Raw genomic sequence first — 16,905 nt, 5'->3', positions numbered from 1 at the left:
TATGCAACATGAATGGATGCACGCCGTCAATGGTGAGTTGGTGACCTTTATTTTCTTCATCAAACAAAAAACATGTAAAATCTTGCACTTGATTACAAGCCGTTATTTGAACCGCAAAACAAATGAATCGAACATGGGATCAAACTTAAGTGATTGAGTTTGACCAAACCAAGAATCTGTAAAATAAGGAGAAAAACGACGGAAGAAACTGATCACTGATCACGCTGCTTTAGATAGGAAAAAGACTACGAATGATCAGTTGAACCTGCTGCAGACCTTCCGCACCTCTCCCTGCATGCCAGTAAGCACCTTGAGCTCGCTGAGCTTGATGAGCGCCTTCGGGAAGAGCGAGGAGAAGTCGATGACGTTGTTGGCGAGGTTGTCGACGTGCCTCTTGGTGGAGGCGCCGTTGGCATAGAGGTTCTGGTCGACGGAGAGCACGCCGTGGCGCCCCTGCAGCCTCTTGTAGTAGCTGTTGTCTATCCTGGACACGCTGGACTGGGTGTCCAGGTACAGGATGTTGTTGTCCGACGAGGCCATGTTGGGGCACACGAACTTCTTGTACACGGCCACGTCGCTTGGGTCTAGGCTTGGGTCTGTCGAGTTGGCCTTGCCGCCATAGCTATAGAGGCGTGTCTTCTTGATCTTGCTGCAGTGGGTCACGCCCACGGTATGGGCGCCTAGAAGAACCACCATCTCCAGCTCGGTGAAACCGAGGCTACCGAAGTAGGAGGCCGCCTGCGCGGCTGTATCCTCTTCCCCGGGAAGCTTCACGTCGGTGGCACTGGACCGCCGCCTGTCCCTCCGCCCGGTGCGCACGGCGTACCTTTGGCCACCAGCTAGGGAGACCGCATCTCTTGTGGCGAGGATCTCAATGTCGGAGCAGGACACGACGCCAGGGCACCGCTTCTCGAGCTCCGTCTTGATAGCCGCGATTAGGTCGTAGCCCTTCACGCTCAGGTTCGGCTTCGCCGTCTTCTCAGTCCCGGGGCCATCGACCAGGAGCCCGGCGTCGCAGCCCTACATCATACACATAGGTAAGTTATATCCGTAATACATATGCATGGAGCAGATGACCAATAGCCTGTGTCATGATACATGCAATTGCAAGCACTGCAATAGTAACACGAACATTGATGGCGCACTCGTGGAACTGCAAGCGCAGGAGTTGGGCAACGATCGCGGCGTCACGGGCGACACGGGCCTTGACGAGGCCCTGCACGATCGTCTCCACGTTGTTGGCACCACACTTGCCCGTGTAGAACCCTTTCTTGAGCTGCGCGACACCACCCGTGGCTAGCCCCAGCACAGTGAGCACCACCACTAGCAACACCGTCCTCGTGCGCGCTGCTAGGGCCATTTCGTTGCCTAGCTTGCTCTTGGAATGGCTGCTTGGGCTATGGGTGGTGGGGGGTGAGAAGCTAACTGTGTATGCCAGTATACTTATAGTTGGTTAGGACATGGCATGGTCACGCACTCACCCTAGATTGTAGAACTTTGTTTGGTCATGGAGAGCACGTATGTAAACACTCGGCCTGAATCGTAGCTGTGCCTGAAATAGTATGATTATTCCTTGGTGTTTTTCTAGTTTTCTTAAACCAGCACCTTGTCTCTCTGACAAAGGTTGGGAACAATGCTTTAATTAGCTATCTGACGGTTTCTCCAGAGTTGTGTTGTCTATTTGAAGTTGCAGCCATGGAGGAGGGGCGTGGATCCTCTACAGTTCTTCAATTACTATACCGGGTACAGTAGTGCAGAGATCTCACGTCTATTTAGATCTAACGGGGCTCAGTACTAACCATGCATTCTGGCGGAAGGACACGGTTGCAAGTATATCCTTTCTCATTGTCAAATTGCTTTGCGTATCCTTGCTCATTTGGAGGCGCATTTGTAGATTTTCTTCCATTATTTCCGTATGCTCGCAGCGTCTGTACCATTTTGCTTGTTCTCATTGACTTCTGTGCTTGATGTATAAGTCTTCTCAGAACAGTTCACAAGACATAAATACATAAACGAAAATTGTGGGTTGCATTTCTGAATTTCCAATATTGCCATATAGCTAGGAGATAGATGGTGCGCTTCAAAAAAAAATTCCTATTTATTGGTAGTTGGAACTTGCGAGATGACATGGTCTCACTGAACTTGTCCGTTGTTTGATCATGGATATCACGCACATATTCAGCCTAGATCCTTTTCTTTGTTAATTAAGCAAGTGGTATGCCTTAGCTGTATACGATTGAAACAGGGTCATCTTCTATTTTCGAAGATGGACTTTGTCCTATCTTGACCATAGTTCAGTTTACAAGTGAATACTTATTGTTTGTTCTGATTTTTGTTGCAAAGAAATACGGCTTCTGAATTTACCCCAACCTCTAATTGAAATTGATAACTTGCGATGCTTGATGAACAAAAACTTCGAACAGCATGCATCAATATATATAATAGCATTTTACAATGACATAAACCAACAAACAAACTTGGTAGATAAGTCCCTATTCGCATTTGAAAAGGAAGTAAATTTTGTTTTTGAATCACAGACAGATGATACTTGTGGTGTCCTAGCAAGCAGTTGTTTAATCCTGACACTGTTTAAAAAGCAAATGTGCCATACCATGAAAATGCATATAGTGAGATACTCGTCAATACTGGTACCTCTCTAATATATGTGTTTTTTAACCGCATTGGTTTTAAAATAATAGGGACTTGTATACCATGAAAATGCATATAATGAGATACTCGTCAATATTGGTACCTCTATTTTTCCACCTCTTTCTTGTTTTGGCTTCCTTTTATTTCTGCTGGGTTTATCATCCCAAAAACGATTTTTTTCGATAAAGATCCAAAAAACGATAATAACGAAATAACAAACCAGATCCGAAACACATCGAAAGCCAGAGCAGGCGCATGGCACCAAGGGTGGCAACAGTAAGAACAGAGGCCACTATGAGATTTCTTTCTACTCAGTACATTACCAAACATTCTTCCTCTAAAGCTGCAACGGGAGTGATATCCTGATCTAGACCAAAGAAAGACAATACCACACCAAGAAGGCATCAACTGTGATGCGTCTCGGACCAGACAGTCAATGTCCTGCAAAAAAAGAAAGCACATAAGGCCTCACAGGCGTAGCAGATGCAACAGCAGTCACGCGCACTCATGCTGCTGCAAACCAAAACCACGAAGTAAAACTTCTTTAAACACCTAGGGGCCTAGATCCTTGTATGAAATATCGTAGAAACAGAGGCCTAACGAAATCTGGATTTGCACATACTAGACCTGCTACCAACTTGCCTAAAACGATTGCCTGTCTAATTGCAAAATATCTCTAAGAATGGGCACCACAATAGGTTCTATAGACAGAACAAGTGCGTAAATAACTTTTCAATTAATTTCAAAATGACCAACACCTGATATTAAAATCATCTAGCAAGTCAGTCTTGACACAAAGGGAACTTCTAGTTCTGAAAATCCAATTTCAATATTATAAGATGGTCCCCTTTGTATTATGGAACTGAACCAATCTGAAATTAATGAAATCAAGGCAAATATATGAAGTTTTACCCGTTATCGATAAACCTAAACCATGATAGTCTCAATGAATCTCAATATAGTAGAAATTGGATAGTATTTTGTGATCGTTCTGAAGAATCTTAGTAAACCATTAAATCAGGCAGCTTAATCATTCCTATATCGACTAACCGGAGTAAAAATAAGGGAAGATGTACAAAGCATGTACCTCTGCATTTTCACCTCCTTTGATTTTCTAACCATAGGCTAAAGCAGAGAAACCTACAACCAATCAGGCATTTCAAAAGTCCACTACGAATAAATTGAAAGTAAGATTAACAGGGGAAGATACATGTTCACAGCATACACATGCACCTGTGAGTTTCAACATTCACTGATCTGACATCCAAGGTAACATAGAGGAAACCTCCAACCATGGAAAGCAAACAGTCGAAAGGAAACATACTTCCTCCTGCAGACAAATGTTGAAGTCTTTTCCAGCAAAATCACGGTGAATTCCACCAAAGAGTAGTTGCATTATGCATGATGTATTCCGTATACCTAGCAATTAGTGCAGCTGCTGAAATATGTACAGAACATGATTGTCTCAATGAATCTTTCTCAAGCATGAAACTTAAAAATTTCTAAGTCCAATGTAAGTGTGAATGTATTTCAGTTAGTACATGCAAACAAGTATCTGAACCAAAGTTACAATTGGCATGAAGAATTCAAGGTAAAAAATTAAATAAAGCAGCTTTATAATTCCTAAAATCTACTAAAAGTGGAGCAAAAAATTGGATAAATATGAATAAACTATGCACTTCTGCTTTTCAGTCCCTCTATTTTGTAGTGAGCCAAGACAACATGAAAATTTCAAATTGACAAACCGTGAGATAGCACCAATAACCTCATTCATTGGATTTCAGAAATAAATATCATGTACCAGCACTCGATTAAGTATTCCCCTATTCATCTTCATTTCTTATCGGAGTATAATATCTGCCATACATATTTTGCTGTAAAAACGGACGCTTCCATTTTTTTTTTTTTGTAACCAGACATTGGAGGATTAGCACCATCTCTGTCGCGATTGGAAGAGGCGTTGTTGCCACCCTCCCCGTGTTCACATGGAGCTGGGCTTATAGATTGGGGAGGTGCAGGCACCCCACCGGGGGATGAGAAGTAGGCCAGCCTTCAACTCGGTTGTAATTCTACTTTAAATAAGAGTCTCAAAACTGAATAAATATGAATATCCCTGAACTATGACAACTATAAATATGCAAATTGCTGATTAAACATGGTAGCTAAATTCCTTGTAAAACATGCATGCCCTTCACAACAAACTTCATCAAATCCTTCCATGTTATGATTCACTGAAATATCCTAATGCATAACCGTGCCAAATCCTTAAAATTTACTGAAGCATGGATGGATACCAACTTGGCAGCAACTCCTAAAATCCATGACTGTGGAATATGAGTGGAAAAATTCATTTGTATTGTAGATTTACCAGCTAAGCAACTCCAAAAAACAAAACAAAACATGGCAGTAGATTTCCAGATGCATCAATCAACCACCGGAATAGGAGGAAATAATCAACCGCAGATCTTGCAAGTATGACCTTTGATGAGGCTGTGTCCACCCTCGCGGATGGCGCGGGCCTGCTGTGGGTAGGTCTTGGAGGTGCCAGAGTCGGCTTTGGATCGAAGTGGTGCTGCTTGCAGTGACAGGCGAACGTCGACCCTGCGCAGCAGCGTCGAACTCGTCGAAATCTAGATGGAGAGGGGGCCTTGGAAAAGAGAGGCGGAAGAGGAGCGGCTGCACCATTTTTCTGGTTTCCCTTGCCGGAGTCCGAGCTCCATGCCTCAGACCAACACGGTCGATGTAGCTTTTCACTGTGGGAGAGCCTTACCTCTCCAGATGGATCTCCCTCCGCGCATCCCCAAATGTTGGAGAGATCGGCGCCGATCAGCAGCGGAGGCGGCCATAATCACAGAAGGCAGATGGATTTCATGAGCGAAGGAGAGGGAGGGAGAGAGAGATGGGATGGGAGGAATGGCTGCTCCAGTTCTCCACGCCTCCACTAGGAGTACCGAGGGAAAACCGCCTATGTGTGAATCTAAAGGTATAAACGATGCCCCGTAGGGGGCCTCACAGCGTATCCACGTCTGCAACTTGGCATGCACGAGCTGGGCAATCGTTTCACTTGGATCTCCACCGAGTGGGCCACGTGGCGTCTTGTTATTGGCCCGGCCTAAAATATCTCTCCATCCACACAAGGCCAGAACTAATCTTATCCCATCCCAGTCGTCTCCTCCCCAATCGCCTCCTCGTCGCCGCCGCCACAGCCGCTCGCGTCGTTTGGCCGGCCGCCAAACTCCTCTCCGCCCCTGCTTCTCGCCGCCGGCGACTGCGGCCGCCGCTGCGCCACGCGGATCCCCTTGCTCGCTTCGTCCTCAACATCCAATCCCCTGCCGTATACCGAGGTGGAGCAGCGGCGTGTGCACGCTCGTCGTCTCCATCGCCGGTGGCTGCCCGGTGGAACCAGCAGCTTGCCGCTTATTTGCCGCCCCGAGACGGAACGGCGTCCGCCTCGTCTTCACCATCGCCGCGGCTGCCCGACAGAAGCAGCAGCTCGCTGCCTCCTCATCGCTGTTGGAGGTCTGGTGGCAAATTCCTTCCTCCCTGCACCTGCACTTCACCTCCTCTAGCCCCAGTTCCCTACATCATGAGAGGAGATGGGTGGAGAATGAAGCAGAGGCTACGTATCCAGTATCCTCCATCTCTGGTCCCCTTTGTGTGCGCTTGCAGGTACTCAGTTTTCTTTTTCTCCTACTCTCTGTTCTCTTTCTCTTGCTCTCTGTTTGATCCCCAATTTGCTTTAATATTTGCTTTGCAGATTCTTTTTATCGATGCCTACAAGGTGCTCGATGAAAATCCAGGTAGACTGTCCTCGATGCAATATATGAGAAAAAAATTAGGAAAATATAATTGGTGATATGTTCAGTCAAAGCAAAAGAGAAAATAAGAATCAAGAGAGAGAAGAAATAATGTTGGTTCAGCCACCATGATTTGTTTGGTATAATTTTGTTGGTGTGTAGTATATAAATACATGCATATTGGATTTTTACCTCTCGTATTTGAGGGTGGAATCTTCAGCCTGCTCTGAAGGGCATCGCGTCGGAGGCAAGTGTTTGCCTTACTTTCCTAGAGGCAACTGACGGCCTCCTGGATAGAATGTGCAAAAGTAATATCAATGCCAATAGTTGTGCAAAAGAAATATCCTTCCAGTACGTAGCATATCCAAAATACTACTTGCTAATGGTTTATTTTTTTGGGGTTAACTTTTTCAAAGGACTGATATTAGTTTCTTTTGCCCTAAATCACTCTACAACAAAATGCGCAAAAGAAATATTAATGATTTATGTTGCAAAGTTGTTTTGGTTTAAGTACAAGCAGGCGGATTTGCTGCTTGCAAGGTTGTTTGTTAGTTTGCTTTTGGACAATGCAAGCCGGTCAGGAGGTAGGTGTCATTGATTTTAGAGCTCATGACTCATGACTGAAATCGGGTACTTTTTCTAGGTAAAATGTGTCTCCTTTAATTCCCGGTATGGGTTACTTAAATTAATTCAGTATCAAAGATGCTTGGAGCGGTGAGGAACTTGACTGCTTCAAGGTAAATAGAATTTCGGTAAATTCATCTTGAGCTATTTTCCTTGAATGGTATAATGCAACAATGTTTGATTCTGATCTCAGCATTACTTTTCAGTTGCCTACAATATTGTTGGATTCCTTTCTCACATCAAAATATATGTACATGTCACCCTTTTAAATCAATCCACAGTGTATCTACATATTAATGTATTTTTCTTTCAATATACAATATAGTATACATGGTTTCAGCCTTTCAGATGTTGTGTAGAGTGAATACCTTAGGTTTAATTTCTACGGTAATAATTGCTATAATGGCATGTTAAACCTGGTGCATCTACGTATGGTAAATTTTCTTTCCCTACAAATCTGAGACACCTAATTTTTTTGGGAAGTGAACTCATTACTGTTTTATTTAAAGGCATGTCAAACCTGGTGCATCTGATAGCGAATGGTGCTTTTGTTATTGTGTAAATGTTTAATTTGGTACCCTTGTATATATCACCAAAACTTTGTGAGGTGCAAATCATGTGTGATCCTGACAAGAATTAATACATGTGTGATGTGCTTTTTTCTCATGTTAAGAATACATGCTTACTTTCTTTCATATTTAGCTCCATTTCATTGCTGATAAGAAAATGTCCCTCTTTCTCATGTTTCTTCTTGCTGTTGAGAAGAGATAATTAGTCAAGAATAGAAAGAGAAAATTATGTCTACATTTTGGTTGTGATAGATTAATATCTATGTGATGATGTTTTATTGTTTTTAGGCATGTATTCGATACAAAAATGAATAGACAAAGAATACTATTAATATCGTATTAATACCCATCGTGGCTCGTGTTCTTTAATCTGGAAAGGTAAACTACTGGTCTTCATAATCGGCTGCAAGAGAAGAAAAGCTTAATTACCTGAAAAATATATCAGAGTGAAGGCACTTATTCCAGGTGGGAGCATTACGGATTGCATTCTCTGATTTTATTAGCTTAGATGGTTTTTTATTAAAAAAAGGTTTCAGATTATCTGAATATGTTTTGATTAATTCTTGCACATCTGGTTACTATTTATCATTGTAGGTTTTGCATATTCTATCATTGCAGCCTTAGTTCCATGGTTCCACCCAACCTGGCGACATTTGCACCACTCGCAGGTACACAAACTTCTCTCTTCTTTCATGATATCGAATGTTGGATTAGTCCTGATCCTGCTCGAATCATATTTTTCATTGGAAAATTTGGGCATGAGAAAGAAAAAATATTTGCACCGGCTCGGCGTGTGCCACATGTTTGACAGGCATATGCCATGGGATTCGATGAAGAAGAGGAGCAGGTGTTGTTCACGGTCGTCGCTGAAGCGCATAGGCCCTAGCAGCTGAATCTGAGAAGCATTTGGCATGTACCAAGGTATCAAGACCTCCTCTTTCTTGCTTCTGATGTTGTCCCTCCAATCCTTTGTTTTACTCGGGACATGATGTTCCCAACTCAGCCTCACTTGGAAGTTCTTATCTGCCCTATAGAGTATAGACTGGTTGACTCTGGAAGGGGTGATTTAGTTTTTGCTGATTTTGAAAACTAACACTATTGTTGAGTTCCTAAAGTCATTTGGCAGGGATTCTATTTTGGGATCAATTGAATCCAAGGTGCACAAGGTAGTCTGTTTTGCCAATGCCATCGGGTGGCTTTCGGTTCACCGGCCACGTGACCAACTGTAAAACTATAGCCGGAAACCATGTCTAGGAGGCAGGCATATGTGAGTCTAACATTTGTGTCCAAGTAAATTCCTTGGTTCTCACCCGGTATGATGCACGTAAAAGGGGTCATATATGCATAGCGCCCCATTTCGAAAAAATGCATAGTGCTGAGGTGCTTTTGAAAAGCTGGACAAATGAATTGACATTTCATATAGTTAACCAAATGCAGATTTATCCATTTCTGAACCCACGTTTATGTTCTTTGCTTTTTAATTTATTTGTCAGATCGCAATTTATTTATCCATTTCTGAATTTGTTTATGCTGGTGCAATTTATTGTTTAAAGTTTAATTACCTTTGTAAGAATTTGAGGCCTGATTTTCCTTGCTTATGTTGATGTCCAGACCCAAAATTATTCCCTTCATACTGGAGCTGTTAGCTGACATAACAAAGTAACTTCGGTCTGTATTGGTTAGACCCATACAATACATGCAAAGGATTTTCGGCTATGTGTTCCACTTCATAGCTTATGGCTTGACATCCACTAAACTGCATATTCCACGTCTGATTCTAAATTTGACCATCCTATCTCTTTCTTTGTAACAAGAACAAAGTAGAACATATACAATTAATTAAAATTTAGGGGTATAAGCAGGTTCAGGTCATATTTGATGAGACAAACGGATGGTTATCCTTATGTGATGTTGCATATGAAGAATACTTATGTTCGTATTCACTTCGAGAGATTTGGCATACCTTCTGATGAGACTCAGTTGCTCTATATATATCTGTGTACCCGCTAAATGTCTTCTATGCTTTCCAAATTTGTTGATCACATGAAACTGCAATTAACAGTAGCTTTTAGATGAATATGAGAAAGCCACTAGACCGAAAAACGTACAAACCAAAGAGCCTTAACTAATGGTTGATGATACCTTACTCTTGCTTCATAGTCATCTATTGTATAGTCTTCAGTCATACTTAGTGCTTGCAGGTCTATGTTCCGAGTGCATAAATTACCAACTATTCTGATTTTAATTTCTCTAGAATCAGTAACCAAAGGTGTACAAGATGTTTTATCAACTTGAGTCTGTTTACAATCAGAAAAGCTACAACATTTGCACAGTTGCTATGTTAAATAGCCGAGAAAAATCAATGCTGAATTATTTTGTGGCCACAATCTCAGCTGCTACGGATCATAGTTCTATCACGCTTCAGTTCTCATGTTTTTCTTCATTTTAGCTCATGGTAATGTTTAAAATATATCGAAGTTTCTTTGTCCAGTCAAGCTAGAATTTTGATGTCTCTTATAGGGTGTTATTTTTCATATTACCAAAAGCGACGTAGACCCTTAATGTAATTATTTATTGATTATTTGACAATATAAGTTCAGATATCATCCATTATGGAGGCAATAAGAAATGACAAGCTGGAGAAAATATCAAGTGACATTCTTCGTTCATGTAGCAGCACATGATATCATTTTTAGTCTCATCGGGTAGCAGTATTGCTTGAATTGATACCATTTCCGATAAGAACACTATATTTTGATGTTACATATTGTTAAGTCTATTATTTGTATATATTTCTGACTCCTTAATTGGTACCTAGAATTTCCTGTTAGTTAAATATAAATGCATATTGCCAGGTGATAATGAAATTTATTTTGTTTAACTATGAAAACAAGTTAACAACGATGCCTATAAATGTAGACTTGAGGTAGCTATACTTGATCAGTTTGTATTCATAGAAATATTTGGTAATCTTAACTATCTTTCGAAATTCATAGACATATAATTCAGAAAATATGCAACTTCCTCATTTCTACAAGGTCTTTTTTCCCTTTGAGCCAACATTATTGTTTTCTTTACTTGGAAGATTTACAATGAGGCTACAGCTAGGAGTGACATTTTTATCAAACGACCAAGACTGAAGCAAAGAAAAATGTATAGTTCTTGTGATGTTGGATTATTATATATGATCTACCTAAAATGGCATGGGGAGATCAGTTATCCTACTTTTAGAATCCATATAACTTTGAGTAGGTTAGCTTTGCTTTTATATGATTGTCCTTTTCTTAATCTCCCTTTGGAATTATGAAGTGCTTTTTATTTTTTGCAGCTAGATAAAATCCGTAAACAGAGATTTTTTTGCACTTTATCACCATGAAAATGGAGTGGAGGCAACGTGGGAATTTATCCGATGGTGTGTCCACTTGTCTCTACGGAAGCGGTTTATGTATTTAACTTTAGTTTTGTCCTGCTATCGGCTCTTTAGTAAATCATGTTGTTTTATTCAGACTATTGTGCCTTTTAGCCAGGTGTCAGACATTTCTAGGTTCACCCAAGTGGTGTTACCTCATTATTTGCAAGATAACTGTCTTACATTTCTTCTATCAAGTACTGGTACCTATCTACACGGTTGGCTTCGTCAAATGATGTCATATGTAACATTTTACTTCATTTCAGTATTTAGTGAATGTAAGATAACTTTCTAGAATTATCTAGGATTCGGGAAATGCATATTGAATGTGTAATTTTTGTCGTGCGACCAATTTGAATTTTGATCTGCTTCTAGGAGATGACATACTGGTTGTGAACTTATTCACATTTATGTAATTTTATTGTTCTCCATCTCATGTTTCTATCCTAATCCTCGCTTATCCTGTTTTAAATTCAGACAGATATTTTAGCATAGTACCTGATTCTTTTGATTTTCTCCAGGCTCGCTTCCACTCCGACGAGTTTCCTCTCGCCTGCTGTGATGGACTTTCCTCTACTTCGACAATGTCGTTTGCTCTAGCATGCAACATGGCGGGAGACATCATCCTCTAGCAATGCCAACTAGTCTGCAGGCCCCTCTCTGCCGTCGGATTCTTCCAGGCACCATGCTTGCATTTAGTTACGCATTCTCCTCATGAATATACCTTGTTGGCAGGTCACTTGACTGCTAGAAGTGACGTCTACACCTTTGGTGTGCTCCTTCTTGAGGCGAAAATCCATCGACAAGTACTGGCCCAGCAGGGAGCACAACCTGGTTGACTGGGTTTGCCCAAGTTGAGCTACAAGAGGTGGCTTCTCCAAATCATCGACCCAAAACTGGAGGCGCAGTATTCAGTTAGAGGTGCTCACAAGGCCTGCAGCCTTGCATATTGGTGCCTGAGCCAGAACCCCAAGGCGAGGCTCCTCATGAGCAATGTTGTCGAGATGCTTGAACCACTGCAAGAAGGTGGTGGAAGCGATGGAGTTGTTGTTCACGTGGGTGGCCTCCCCGACTACAGAATTTACCGCATGTTGACAGGAAAGCGGTGTGCGCTGCAGGTCCATTCCCAGCCCCAAGTGACCACCTGTCATCACGACGTGCGGGGTTAGTGCAGGGTTAGATGATAATAACTTCTGCAGTTCCAGGTTTTACCCGCTACAGCAGTAGGTCAAGATTGTGAGCTCTTTCAATGTGTAAATTTGATCCGCACACTGCTGCTGCGTTTTGTTTCTACCGCTTATAAGGACCTTCAGTTTTCACTGTGGTATTAATGTATCTTTGATTGAGTGACCCCTGCTTGAAACCGGCGGGGTTTAATCCATGGAGATAAAATGCTGCACCAAGAGGTGTTGCGGGTCAATGGTATGGAATGGAACTATGGAAGTTATGTCACATGATGTACTTTTTATAAAGTTACTCTAGGATTGCTTCACATGATCCTCATGTGATAAACTGCTACATAGAATTAGAGAAGTCATTTGTAACTTTTATTTCTATTAATGCTATGGTGCATGGTTTCTGATTACTGCTATTGGAGCATGGAATCAAATGAGAGTAGCTCGCATAGTTCTATGGTAATTAGATTAGCTCGAAACAAGTCGAAGGTTATAACAAGATGATAGGCTACCAGGACCGATTGCGATTGGAGGCACATGAAGAACTTACATGTGCTACATAGGGGTTTCTAATGTGGTTAAGAAATTTCACATATTTATGCATATAATATCTTAAATGTAATTTACAATAATTTAAAAGGTGGCATGTCTTCTTGGTTTATAGTGTTAGGAATTATTCAGGCAGCTTTAGAGTTTGGCGTGATCCATCCTTTTCAATTCTTTACTTGCATGTTTCAGCTTACATCAGAATAAAATTTCTTTCTTTCATTAACTATGAGAAGAATAAAATTTAACGCTTTCAATAACTAAGAGTATAAAATGCAGAAGTCATGCAGACTTTTATCTTCATTGCTTCAAGTAAAACCTCTGAAATGTATTATCATGTTGGCCGCTACTTTTATCAAAACTGATATACAAAATGAACATTGGCATGAGATTTACGGGACCGTGCGCCAAGGCGCACATCTAAATCTAGTCCAGGGGTATATATGATGCCCCCCTGCGGAGCCACCACGTTCGTTTGGATTCTGAGCCATCCAATGGAGCCTTCCAGCAAATTTCGTCCATTGATCTTTTTTCACCAGGCCCATATAAAACGAGCAGCCCACGGTGAAAACCTAGCATCCTCCGAGACACCCGCGCGCCCTTCCCTTGGCGGCGCCTGCGCCTGCGCTCGCTGGCCACAGAAGGGCAGCGGCGGCTGCGCGCGCTGGCCGTGGAAGAACGACGGCTGGCCTGGAGTAGCACGCGAGGCCAGGACTTGTCTCCTCCCTCCACCCCCAATCAACTCTCGCGTCCCCTCCACCTCCCCTATAGCAGGCGCAGCGGGATGGCCAAGAAGCCCGCCGGAGACGCGGAGGCGGAAGAGCGGCGGCGCCTGCGCTCGCTGGCCGCGGAAGAGCGGCGGCTGGCCGGCCCTGGAGTAGCACGCGAGGGATCAGCGGTCGAAGCTCTGCCACCGAGCCCTCCTCCGCTATCCTCGGTGACCCTTGGTCGTTGCCTCCAAGCTCTCCTATTAGGCTACCATGGCGGCCTACAGTGGCAGGAGATGTCACGTCTGCAGGTGTCTATGGTCTACTCTTCCTCCTCCTCCTCTCTCTCTCTCTGAATCATATATGTTTGAGCAGATTATATGCACATATGCATTCAAGGTGTTTGACGAAATTCCAAGAAGATTTCTGTTATATTTTGTTTCATTGTCTTCTGATTCTTGGTTGAATTGAGATACACAATCGAAACTGAGTTGTTTGGTCAACAAATTTATGTTTTGGTTAGCACTTCTATACACCTATATTGTGCCTATAGAAAGGTAAACAAGTTTAGTTGCTTATTCGGTTCCATAATTTTCCTCGTGTATGGTATAGTCATAACTTGCGGTGGACCTTCTCATCAAGTGGGTATTGTTGTTGCAGACGTTGCGCTAATTTCGTCATATTTTTGTGCAGGCTGTAACATGGACAATAGATGCAGTACTAAATACGATCAACGGCTATCTTGTGTTGGATTTCTTCTCATCAAAGATATGAGGTCCATTTTATGGATACATTCTCTGTGTGGCAGCACTTCAAGGCCTAATATGTAGCATGTTACATCAATGCATGGTAAATATTCCATTTTGCCTATTTTTCTTGTCTGTACATTAGAGAGAACTTCATACATTTTATTGCTTCGTTGGTAGATTCCTTTTAGGTGAAAACAAAATGATATTTCATATTGTCAAAGTTCTGGATCAAAAACTCTAAGCTACACATTTTAGATTTATCATTTGCTGATCGTGCAGGTATGAGAGAACCGGGATGCAAATGCTACATGCAGCTTCTGTACCAAGCTTGAAGAAATTCAGGAATTAAGGAAGCATAAAAAATTCAAGATCTTTTACATCAGAATGTTGCTGCATGGTATACCCTTTGCCTTTTCATCACTATCAATTCTAATGAAACTTATATTTTGTATTGTCTTCAACTTTGATTTAACTAATCTTTAGAAAATTCCATCATGTCCAAATGACGTGTTAAGCCCACAGTTTAAAACCTTAAAAACTGTAGTGATACTTATGACGCTCACGCTCTTATCAGTGCCCAGTTTCTTATTGTGTAATTTGGTGGTTTTTAGTTTTGTACAGATTGGTAATGCGCAGTAGCTGCAAGAGGTTACAATTGTAGGTAATCACTTCTACTACTACTATGTGAAGAAGATCAATTATGCATGTTCAATGTTGTACCTGCAAGGGAGGTCATTGAATTTTGATTAATCCCATTTACAACCGCAGATTACTCTATTGGAAATACGCGCCCTCATGACCCCTTCAGCGTGGCATTATCACTCCATGTCACCATGTCGTATGCACAGAGTAATCGAGCTCAATCTTGTGGCCTACTCCTCCTTGCATCAGTAGTCTTCAAGCCTGTCATAGATTAGAGTGGTGGATTTGCAGATTTTCATTGGAGACTAGCCAATGAAGATTGATTGTCGTTTCTTGGATTTCTTGTGATTTGAGGCATTATTCCCATTGATTGGTACTTTCCCCAAACTATTTCAGTATGATGCAGTCATGATGTGCTCAGATGACTATTTCCTTGTATTTTGTGTGTGTTGTACTTGCTGTAGTGATGCATATAGTTATCTGGATCCACAATAGTCTTCTTTGCCTATGTTGGATTTGATGCAGTTGCTAATTTTGCCAAGAAAGCTAAAAGACCACTGTTAAATTCAATATTTCCCCATACTATCACCTTTAGGTACTTTTTGTCACCATAATTCATTTTCTTCGATGAATTTCGAAAATTTTCTCAAAATTTTCAGTAGATGTTTTCTCCTTTGTCACCATAATCCATTTGATTCTTAGAATTTTGAAGTGTTCAGCAATTCTCATTAAATATTATTCTTTTTATCTTAATGTTTCATTTTCTTCTTACACTTTAATGATCTTCCTTTTGGTTATCATAACCCGTTCTAAGTATTCTTTTGAGTCATGCAAAAAAATTCATTACTGATAATGAAACGAAATTTTCTAGAGTGAGCCTTCTGGTATGTGTCATACAATATACATTTTTGTGTGCCTGGTGATTTCTGGAATGGTACCATATACATTGCTTGGTGAAGATGCTCCCTTGGCTGAGGCTTTTGCTGCTAAGAGGTTGAGATTTGTTACTGTGTTGACCATTGGAGCTGTTGCTGATCTTACTACAACACTTCTTGTTGGTCTCTATGTTCAGGTAACCTCTAATGTTATTATCTAGCACTAATAGTTCCTTCTAAGTCATGTTGTTTAGGTGTATGTTCCTGTCATGGAGTTCCTATGGTCTCCGTGTTCTCTGCTTTCTTCATTATGTGTTTATTTGCTTAGGTTAGTAGCATTTTTATTATGGTAATTTCATTAAAAAAGTTTAGTGCTTTCCCCCTGTGGTGGTACGGTACCTTCATAGCCCTTTTTAACTAACAATCATTGTGACTAAGGGCAACTGATAATGACATAGCATAAGGTGAATTGATCACCAAAACAGCTCACCTCTTCCAGGTTTAGGATGCACACCAAAACAACTGAACTTGGATTGCTATTTTATTTTCAGTCCAGTCCATTCATTTTTCATGATGCTTTATAAAGTTAAACATGGATTTTTGGTTCCTTCTATTTTACAAGCTATACCAATGTCACTTCATTTTATTGTAATACATGCTAATCGATCTTGCAGTTCCCGAAGTCCTCATCTGCCAGAAGCACAACTATCTGGTCGACTGGTCCTCTTTGCTTCTTCCACCCTTGCCGCCAGAGGACGCCACCCATCAGCACAGAGCGTTTTGGCTCAGGTGATGTTCTTTACATTTATTCTATTTCTCTCTTTGATGATTCCTTTCTTCTCCTCTTCCTATTTCTGTTTTTTTATCTTTTCCTCTTGAGTTCTTTGTTCTCCTCTCTTTCAAATTTTGGTTTTATGTCATTGGTTTCCATATGGGGCCCATCAACATTTGAATTTGTTAAAATTTTCAGAGGCTATTTTGAGCAGTGCTGCCAGAAGATGCAAATCAGGAAGGAAGCAGAGCAACCAGGCGCGAGCGATGGTATCATCAGTGCTGCCTCATAGGTGATCCTGATGACCTGATCAAAGTCTTACCAAGGCGTATTTAATTCTTCCACCGTAATTTATTTTTGCTACCAATTTTAAGATACTAAACTATGGAAA

General features: G+C 41.5%; 1 protein-coding gene and 2 long non-coding RNA genes across 4 annotated transcripts; 2 read left to right on the top strand and 1 right to left on the bottom strand.

Moving 5' to 3' along the window:
* Nucleotides 1-255: 255 nt before the first annotated feature.
* LOC124652081 (peroxidase 57-like) lies at nt 256-6,113 on the bottom strand. Its single transcript, XM_047191111.1, has 3 exons — nt 5,990-6,113; nt 1,133-1,425; nt 256-1,020 (listed from the first exon to the last, which is right to left on the bottom strand). Exons 1-3 carry the CDS (start codon nt 6,111-6,113, stop codon nt 256-258), a joined length of 1,182 nt encoding a protein of 393 aa, XP_047047067.1.
* A 38-nt stretch (nt 6,114-6,151) lies between these two features.
* Nucleotides 6,152-7,354, top strand: LOC124682466. Its single transcript, XR_006996295.1, has 3 exons — nt 6,152-6,318; nt 6,407-6,449; nt 7,090-7,354. It is a non-coding gene; the product is annotated as an uncharacterized LOC124682466 (long non-coding RNA).
* A 688-nt stretch (nt 7,355-8,042) lies between these two features.
* LOC124682465 lies at nt 8,043-8,984 on the top strand. Of its 2 annotated transcripts, XR_006996294.1 has the most exons (4): nt 8,043-8,104; nt 8,234-8,307; nt 8,451-8,560; nt 8,766-8,984. It is a non-coding gene; the product is annotated as an uncharacterized LOC124682465 (long non-coding RNA). The 2 variants fall into 2 exon arrangements; XR_006996293.1 differs by lacking the exon at nt 8,766-8,984 and having other exon boundaries at nt 8,451-8,679.
* Nucleotides 8,985-16,905: the final 7,921 nt, after the last annotated feature.

Source organism: Lolium rigidum, chromosome 1 (genome assembly GCF_022539505.1).
Source record: "Lolium rigidum isolate FL_2022 chromosome 1, APGP_CSIRO_Lrig_0.1, whole genome shotgun sequence".
Taxonomy (NCBI): domain Eukaryota; kingdom Viridiplantae; phylum Streptophyta; class Magnoliopsida; order Poales; family Poaceae; genus Lolium; species Lolium rigidum.
The sequence above is the reverse complement of the archived record's forward strand: the minus strand, read 5'-3'. Positions and strand labels throughout refer to the sequence as shown.